At 36.6% G+C, this 9759-nt stretch overlaps 1 protein-coding gene across 1 annotated transcript in view; it reads right to left on the bottom strand.

Annotated features, from left to right (window-relative positions):
- Positions 1-9353: 9353 nt before the first annotated feature.
- The window catches only part of LOC117927253 (bifunctional nitrilase/nitrile hydratase NIT4B-like), a 48779-nt gene continuing 48373 nt past the window's right edge, over positions 9354-9759 (bottom strand). Inside the window, exon 5 of the mRNA XM_034846715.1 lies at positions 9354-9663. Coding sequence (XP_034702606.1) covers positions 9488-9663 — 176 coding nt within the window. The 3' untranslated portion in view covers positions 9354-9487. The remainder of the gene's footprint in view (positions 9664-9759) is intronic.

Raw genomic sequence — 9759 nt, 5'->3', positions numbered from 1 at the left:
ACCATTGGACTATTGTTCGTAGAGTCCTTAAGTATTTGAGAGGCACCATTAGTGCTTTAGTGGATTTCCAAGTGTCCTTGAAGGATTTAGTGATGCAAATTGGATCTCGGATTCAGATGTGATGAAATCCACTAGTGGATATGTTTTCATCTTTGGTGGAAGTATAGTTTCTTGGAAGTCTACCAAGCAAACTTGCATTACTAGGTGTACTATGGATGCTAAGTTTATTGCCTTAGAAAAGACAAGTTTTGAGGCTGAGTGGCTTGAAAACCTCTTAGCAGATATCCCTTTATGGACGAGACGAACCTCGTCTGTGTCTATGCGTTGTGATAGCCAAGCTACAATTGCTAAGGCTAAGAGTAAAATATTTAATGGGAAGAATAGACATATACGGCTAAGGCACAATATTGTGCGGTAGCTTCTTGAAACAGAGGTTATATCCTTAGAATTTGTGAGGTCAGAGTTGAATTTGGTCGATCCTTTGACCAAACCACTAAATAAGAAACTAGTGGAAGAAACATTGAGGGGGATGGGGCTTATGCCTATTACAGAAGTTAAGAGTGGTGGTAACCCAACCTATTAGAATGGAAATTCCATGAAGTAGGTTCATATGGGTAATAACAAATCACTTGTTGACTTGAGGTGCTATATCAACTCTAATTGTATGAGAGTCTATCCCTATGGTGTAGATAGAGCGTATTTTGCATTGATTAAGGTTGAGTGTTTACTCTTAATGAATACCATATTCCTTATGGATGGTATGTTTAAATGCATAACATACTTGATGGATTCACCTATATGAGAGTGGAGTCGGGGCCGCTTCCTATGAGAACTTAGGTAGTTTCTCTAGAACTCTCATGAATATCCAGGTAGGGCGCATGGCCTATTTGTGCCAACCCATTTTGTACAACTCGTAGTGTAATTGAGAAAACCAATGTGGATAAAAGTCCATTGAGTTACATCAAGAAACACTGGTTCATAGAAATTTATTTTCACCCTGTTTTGTGATTCAATACCTATTTGTCTTAAGACTAGTTCATAGCCTTTGGGCACCAGTACTGATGCATTGGATTCTTTTTTCCTCAAAATAAATAAATAAATAAATAAATAATCACGTTTACACTTTGTGGGGGATTGTAGGAAAAGTGTAAATAATTTTAATTTTTATTTTATTTTATTCTATTAGTCTTATATTTTTGGGAAGAGTCCTATTGGGATTGTACTAGTGGAGTCCCATTCTTTTTATAAGTAGAATCCCCTTCCACTCTGAGTCATGTTTTGATTACAAGTAGATTCCCATTGGGACTATGTTAGTGGCCTATAAAAGCAGGTCACCCCTCGCTCTCTATATACCAATACCATTTTTTTAGAGAGTTTTTCAAATATTCTTTTCATACATCTATCTAGACAAATTTTTTCAAAAACCCGAGCTGTACACATCTCGCTTACAGAGTGCACCCAAGGTAAGAGATGGGTGTTGAATCCTGGAGGTAGACCACTGGTACCTTAGTACACCGAATTTGTCTTCGAGGAGGGTGGATCTATTTCAAAGACAATGTTTGCCACACCTCAACCGACAAGGCGACACAACGTGCACAACCGTTTTTTGATTTTTCTTTGGGAATTTTGCTTTGTTTAGGAACTTTGCTAAAATGGGCACTTGACCTTGATGAACATTTTTCCTAGATGGACACTCGGCCTTGGTGGGCATTTTGCCTAGATGGGCGCTTGGCCTTGATGGACATTTTGCCTGGATAGGCACTTGGCCTTGATAGGTATTTGCCTAGATGGGCATGTCACCTTGTTGGGCACTTGGCCTTGATAGACATATCATCTAGATGGGCATTTTGCCTTGATGGGCACTTGGCTTTGATGAGCATTTTGCCTAGATGGGTATTTTACCTTCTTTGATCTTTCGTAGGTTGGAACTCTATAGGTGGTGGGGTTGTGTTTTGGGTTGTATTTTCCAGGCACACATGTGTAGGGGTAGGAAAATGCTGCCTTTCCTCCTGGTTTTAGCTCTAGATGTGCTTATTGCCATGCACACATGTAAGTATTGTTCTGCTTCTTCTTGTTGTGTTTAAGGGTAAGTTGAGTTTTTTTTCTACTCTTACATTTTCTCTCCATCTTCTTTGTCTTTATTTTGTTGTGCAGATGAAGTGTGGCATCAAGGATTTTAGTAGGCGGAAGGGTGAGCTTCACTACCACGTTGCTGAAACTGACCAACTGAGGCAAGTCAGGTACTTCTTTTCCAGCTAAAGCTTTTGGTTGGGTACTTTCTTGGCACTTGACGATTTGACCGAGTGCTTCTTGGAACCTAAGGCTATGGTCGAGTGCTGTTTGGCACCTAAGGCTTTTTGGTTGAGTGCTTTTTTGGCACTTAAGACTTTGTTGGGCTCTATGCTTGGCTGGGTACTACTTGGGCACCCTAGGCTTTGTTGGGCACTAGGCCCAACTGGATGCCACTTAGGCACCTTAGGTTTTATTGGGCTTTAAGCCTGGTTAGGTGCTACTTGGGCACCTTAGGCTTTGTTGAGCGCTAGGCCTAGCTAAGTGCTACATGGGCACCCTAGGCTTTATTGGGCTCTAAGGTTGGTCAGGTGCTACTTGGGCACCTTAGGCTTTGTTGTGCTCTAGGCCAACTAGGTGCCACTTTGGCACCTTAGGCTTTATTGGGCTCTAAGCCTGGTCAAGTGTGACTTGGGCACCTTAGGCTTTATTGGGCACCCTAGGCTTTATTGGGCTCTAAGCTTGGTCGGGTGATATTGGGACCTTAGGCTTTATTGGGCTTTGGACTTAGCCAGGTGCTACTTAGGCACCTTAGGCTTTGTTGGGCTCTAGGTCTGTTGGGGTGCTACTTGGGCACCCTAGGCTTTATTGGGCTTTAGCCTTGGCTGGGTGCTACTTGTGCACCTTTGACTTTGTTATGCTCTGGCCCTGGTCAGGTGCTACTTGGGCACTTTAGGCTTTGTTAAGCTCTAGGCTTGGCCAGGTGCTACTTAGACACCTTAGGCTTTTAAAGTCTAATGCTTCTTCATACCTATGGTTTTTTTTTTTTTTTTTTTTTTTTTTTTTTTTTTTTTTTTTTTTTTTTTTTTTTGCGGTCGTGGATGCGTAACATATTTGATTTGAAAAATACAATAGTTGACGATATTGCTTCCCCATTTGGGGATCTTTGCTTTTAGATGGATTAGGCCATTTGGTAAGAGTAGGAAGTTCTTCTTTGGTAGATCCGCCAGCGCCTCTTTGTCCACTGATAGTGTCTAGGCAATTGCATTGAGTCAGGCCACCAAGATCTAGTTCTCCCTTTTGATTCGGTTAACAAGTCTTCTCAGTTTGTCCAGCTACCTTCGATACTTGTTAGCTACAGTTCAGTTGTTTGTTGTGGCCACTCATAAGTTGTTGGGATGACACGCTCACCATCAACATAGTTAGCTGCCAATGTAGTCACCATGGTTGGCTTTTGTTTCATTCCCATAGATGATGCCAATTGTTGGTGCACAATCTTTCTAGATGTGATGATTTGGTGACTATCCGGGTCGCTATCCAATCTTCTATTGTCACCTCCTCTATTGGTGGGTGTCTTGGTTCTCTAGGAAAATGATATTTTTTTTCCTTGTTCTTCTTTCTCCTTTATAGGTTAGAGTTAGACGTTGGAGGTTGTGTGGAGTACACGATTAGCTTGGCAGGTTTGTGTTAGGCAGTGTGTGGTCGACTATCCCTAACGCTTCCTGTTGATGTGACAAGATGATGTTTTCCTTAGAGATTTGTTCCTCATACATGTCTTGTTGTTGCCTTTGGTATTCATGCCACATGATCCATGTTGGCAGCCTAAAAACTTCTTCCCAGTGACCAATTTTTAGTTCTTCTAGGATCAGTTGGAGTGGGCTCTCGGATCACTATAGGTTTAAATAGAGTCGGGATGACTTCTCGATCGGGAGACAATATTCAGTCGATACAACATCCGGGTACCCCTTCTCGGCAAAATTCGGCACCTCAGGAGACAGCTTTTATAGCGAAATCTGCCACCCCCGACCCGAGTAAGCAGGTAGACCCACAGGTTGGTTGGCTTCTATGGTTTGTACCTCCAATTATAATGGAAGTATAAATTTTAAAAAGATTCAGTGATTGTAGGATTCAATTCTAATGCTCTTATAGTAGCCAAAGGTCCTCGGACTCATGGTAGCACACAGACATTATCTCTTCTATCTATGCAAATAGTCATGCAAAATACAAATATTCCCTCATATATTCTTATAATTTTACATGTATATGAATTTAATTATTTTATGTTCTGACTAGTGAGTAGAAAGTGAGTTAAGGTCTCCGACAACAAGGTCTCCAAGCAACCATATTTCCCCATTTTAACCTCTCTACTGCCATTGATGCGGTAGTAGAGTATAACTAGGACATATAGATATGTCGGAAGAGCAATCGAGAGCAGATAGCTTCAAATTCTGAATGTGAGGTTCAGTTGGAGACTGTTTTATTAGCCTTTTAGATATGATTTGAACCTCTATTTTAGACAAGAACTTGGAGCTTCTGAATATATGTAGTACAACTCCTTTGGTCATGTATATATGTGCATATTGCGTTGAGATAGACAACATACAATCACTTGGCAACACAATATTAAAACTTTCAGAATATCACAAAATTTGATTGATGTCAAAGACTCATTCTGGACATTTAGGATAGGAGGTTACAATAAAGCCATTAACTGTACACATAAGTTCATTTGCAAGAATTGGGAACCAATTTAGAAGGTCAAGTATATTCGCTGTCAACAAGAATGACGCCCTCCGATTTAAGATCTCTACTGAGGAGGAACCCAGTTTGATCAAGATTCTAGGATCAAACAACAGAGTCAAAGTCAAATCAAGAGCAACGTTCCAACTTGTCATGAAGACCAAGAATAGTAATTGCTTTTGAGCAAGTAGTGAAATTATTTGCAATCAGACAATCATCTTCTTCTTCAAGAAATGCTGTAATGAAATTCTTACCAGTTGTGTCTGATTCTTCGAAACATGAAGTTAGCAAACAGATTGTTCATATATAATGTCAGTTGGCATAAATGTAGTGTTCAATCACCAAGCCACAAAGATGATACAACCGAACAGTTGCAGCAGGAAAACTTGGTTGTTTATTCAAAATCAAGTAAATCTCTAGGTCCCTCATACCACGATTGCTCCCAATATTTAGGTCTTGGCGTAGACAATTCCTTTCGTGTCTAAGTGGACAGAACAATGCTTGGTGTTCTAGTTGTTGTCTTTCACCATGGTCTATAGAAAAAATATCCAGAAAACAACTAATGATCAGTAGAAGTATAAAAGGGAAGAAAGAAAACTACTGATATATTGGATCAGTCATCTTCTTCATTAGATCATTACAAACAGTTGGCTATGAAAAATTTGAAGTTAATCAACTACAATCATGACAGATATTTATTTTTCCTAAAAGAATGTAAATGTATGGTTGCTCTTTGAGTACAGCTCTCTACAGCACAAAAATAAGGCAATCAAATGAAACAAACCAAGAAAACAACAATATTAAAAGAGTTATGAAATATCACCAGATGAGATCCAACAGGAAATTAAGAAACTTTATATAATCTTGCTTACCTTAGGGCCATGTCTGGAGGAGTTCCAATTGTAGGCCTAGGGCCAATGTTGATAGGTACATGCCCAGATCTTAGACACCCTCAAGATGAACAGTAGCAGCTACTCTAGGCGCTCCTACTGCACAGGCAAAAAACAAGTTAGTCAATGTTTCTTGGCTATTGGCTTTGGCTTGGACCTTGGTGGTTATGTCAATTTTAGATAAATATGTTAATAATCCAATGACTATATTCCAAGATTGATGATATATATGCAATATATCAATTTGGAAATGTCGATATAAACATTTAAGGAATTTAAATTAGCCAATTTTCAACAATCTAGCATTCAAAATTGTACAAAATGGTTATAACTTGAAAGTTTGAATATAAACTGAGGTACAATATTCCTAGAGGCTCAAGTCTCCTTAGAACAAGGCATCACATCACATATTTATGTGGCCTTATGTTTGAGGTAAGCACCTTATCTATCGGCGAGTTCATCAATAATAAGCTTTTTGCAAGAAATTGGAGACCTAAAATTACTCTAATACTTCTTTTCTTGAATATTAAATTTTCTTAAAAGTGTTATCGATTATCAAACATTTATATCAATGGTGGAAACTAGTTTGCTACCAAAGTGAAGGTCAAAGTCCTAATTATCATTTCGCTAAACAATGTAATATAGTATTATACAATTATTGCTTTTAAAAGAAAATTTACAAGCCAACTAGCAAAATTTATGATTATACCTTTTTCCGACTTCACTCACGCCATTGAGCTTTATAATCTGATGAAACAAGCCTAAATCAAAATTATACAAAAAAAAATAAAGAATTGGAGAAAACAAACTTGTAAGCACTAAATTTTGTACTTTAAAAGAGGAAATAGGATGCCAATTGTAGGTTTAATTTAAAGAAACCTTAAAAAAATATTTTTAAAATTATAGGAAAACCCCCGTACCTTAGAAAAGATTGGGGCGAACAGTCTACCTTTTGGCGATGTTCACATCTAGAGGAACGACTTCTTTCTTAGTAGATCTGATGATGGTGTTGATCTTTGGGAAGAGATGATTAGAAGGCTACGTTGAATTTTAGTGAGTGAGAGAGAAAGCAACACCCAAAACCCTAAAGCAAAAAAGGAATTAATAACTTAAATAGATTCCATTTTTTCCTTATGACGTGTCTACCTTAGTAAGGTTTTTATGGCAGTGATACCATTTGGATAATTAAGTCATTGATTTTGATGGATCTTTTCCATTTGAATTTTTAATATATAAACTTAATCTTTTTACTTGGGGTAATATATTTGGTATTTTAGGATTTCCTTTTTAATAATATGCTTTTAGTAGATGGTTTAACTATGTCCTAGTGTAATAAGTAGTCTTGCATTACATTATCTACTATGGAGTAGGAGTGTGTTGCTTGTTCAAGGGATGTATGGAAGTTGTTTATTTGATGATATACTTTCAACACTTAGAGTCACGACTTGAGCTAATAAGTTTATCAAGATCTAAGCATTGATGGTGTTGCTACTCTATTGTATAGCAAGGATCCAGTTAGTCACATTGTAGGACAAAACACTTATAGACAATTGATTCTACTACATTCAAGATATTGTTGCTTAAGGGGAGGTAGAGTCAAAACAAGTAGACAATTGATACAAATACACACACAACATAGAGACAAAACACATGAATAATACTATGGTTGAATAAATTAATTGGATGACATCAAGCTAACATTGATCTAGTATAATTATTTTGGAGCCTAAATGAGGGTATGATGAGATGATAATTATTTTGTCATCAACATAGTGAACAACATAAATTAAAATCTTGAAATGTCACCTTAGCCAACCTAGTAGAAATGATTCATCAAAATATTTGAATGTGAGATCTTAAATTGGTGTTTGACAAATAAATATGGTAATAAACATATATTAAGTATATATGAAGTGACCAAGCTGAGATTTGTATCATGTTATTATAGGGAATCCCGAATCTCTTTGTTCCTTATCCTATGATTAGGCTAGGTACATGCGAATCTTTCTAAGTTTTTCTAAATCGTATGAACAATGGAAAAATTGTGTTTTAAAATAATAACAAGATTTAGAATTTGCATTAGAAAACATTACCTTAGATTTGGATGTTCCCAAATCTAATTCACGTAGTAAAGGAGAAGATCGAAGTTTTTAGAGGTCTTGAACACCCAAGATCTTCCACCAAATGACTTTTCCTTGATTTTAGATCTTAATTGGTGAGAAGGAAGGAAGACTAAAAAGGCTATGGTTCTCTCTCTCTTTGAATAGTGAAAAATGGCTCACTTCAAAAAAGTAATGAAAACCTTATTATTTAAGGGGTATTTATAGGGTTCCCTAATTGGGTGTAAGTGACTTAAGCGTACTAAAGGTTTGAATCATTTAATTTAGCTCAAAATGAGTCTTAATTGATTAATTAACCTAACATAGTTATCTAATTAATTAATTAGCTAAATCTGGAGACTTTGTTCACTTACCCCTATGCAACCTTGCATAATTACCAAAACACCCTTATACGTAAAAGTGAACCAAGAGTTGTGTCATCAAGGTATATGAGCTTAGGTGGAGACCATTGAGACCTATAAGACAATACTAGCTACCCCAAAATCTAATTTTGAAGTTGATTTAACATTCCACTATAGAGAATCAATTGCACTATAATACCTTGTGTAAATAACAATGAGATGCTAAGTGGTCGAGCCCATGACTTATTATCCATTGCATTCAGTCTCCCTATGAACTGGTGTTTGTAGTCTAATAAGTGAAAACTATCACCTTTCAAGACTACCTCTACTATCTTTGAATTACAAATCCTCTTATTATGTATTTAATTGATATATCTTAACTCTCCAAGAGTCTATGTCAAGTTCCATTTAAGAAACTACTATGACCATAGTTTACATGAACATACCTCCTTAGGATCACTTAAGGGGACACTCTGTCTCAATCCTCTTAGATTTCATGGTACTTCTGTTACAAATACTCATTGTCATAGACTTGCATCAATAGTGAACCAATCCATAAGGAACATATCTTATGATTTCATTAGTAGGTCAAAGTCACTACTAACTTTAACACAAATTCTATATTCTCTCAAGGTTAAGAGACAAAACAATGAAACAACTTGGTGAAATCATGACTATTTGATAGCTTTATATCATGGTTCACCATAAGTCTTGTCTAATGTGTAACCATACGCACTAGTATACTCACCATGGAAAACCCATCCTGATAACCAAGACCAACCATTCCTCTAAATATGAAGTAGCATACTATAACCTCTAATGGGTTACCTAGGCCTATGAATCGGTTGTGAACAAGTCATTTACTTACAATGAATCCATTTCTTAAATTTTTTTTGCAACTCTTAATGCACTCAAGTCCTGTACAATACAAGATATATATATCAAAATGCTTACAAGGTATAATGTATAGGATTAGGATAAATAAAAGTGAACTAAAAGTTTATTAATAAATAATAAAATTTTAAATTTATTACATCATTTCATGCTTTTATGAAACCTTTAAAATTTTAAGAGCAACCTTTCATAATCATGAATTAAACTTTAGTTTCAACTTCTATCAAAGGCTAAATGAGAAAAGCTATCATAGAGGAGGCCTCAGCCAATGGGTAAGATGCACTGTTATACCAAACAATAAGTGGAAAATACAATTTTATTAATACTTGAGACAAAAAAAAAAAGAAATAAAAGGAAGATTTTACACTCAAACCAAGCATTTATTTATAATGAAGTGCAGTCTCCGTACGCACATGTGGACTTATTGGAAAATCATACAAATTATTGAAGGACGACCTTAGCTAGGCTAACAGTCTCCTAAATAGGCTATCTTTTATATATCTTTGCATTCATCCATCTCCTCATTGTCTTTGATTTTAGATGGTGAGGATGTGAAAGTAACAGGAAGCAGTGGACGATTGTTCACAGTGAGGCTTAGCACATCAGCTCTCGAATAATGTCCTACCACATCGAACTGGAACTTTGCTTTAGGAATCTCTCCACGAACATCTACATATCAAGTGATCACAAAAATATTTCATCAGTCCATGATAAATATCATAGAATATCAAGTCTTCGATAAAACTAAGTTTGCAGTCCTCTTAA

Source organism: Vitis riparia, chromosome 2 (genome assembly GCF_004353265.1).
Source record: "Vitis riparia cultivar Riparia Gloire de Montpellier isolate 1030 chromosome 2, EGFV_Vit.rip_1.0, whole genome shotgun sequence".
Lineage (NCBI taxonomy): Eukaryota > Viridiplantae > Streptophyta > Magnoliopsida > Vitales > Vitaceae > Vitis > Vitis riparia.
This window is presented reverse-complemented; position numbering and strand designations above follow the sequence as displayed.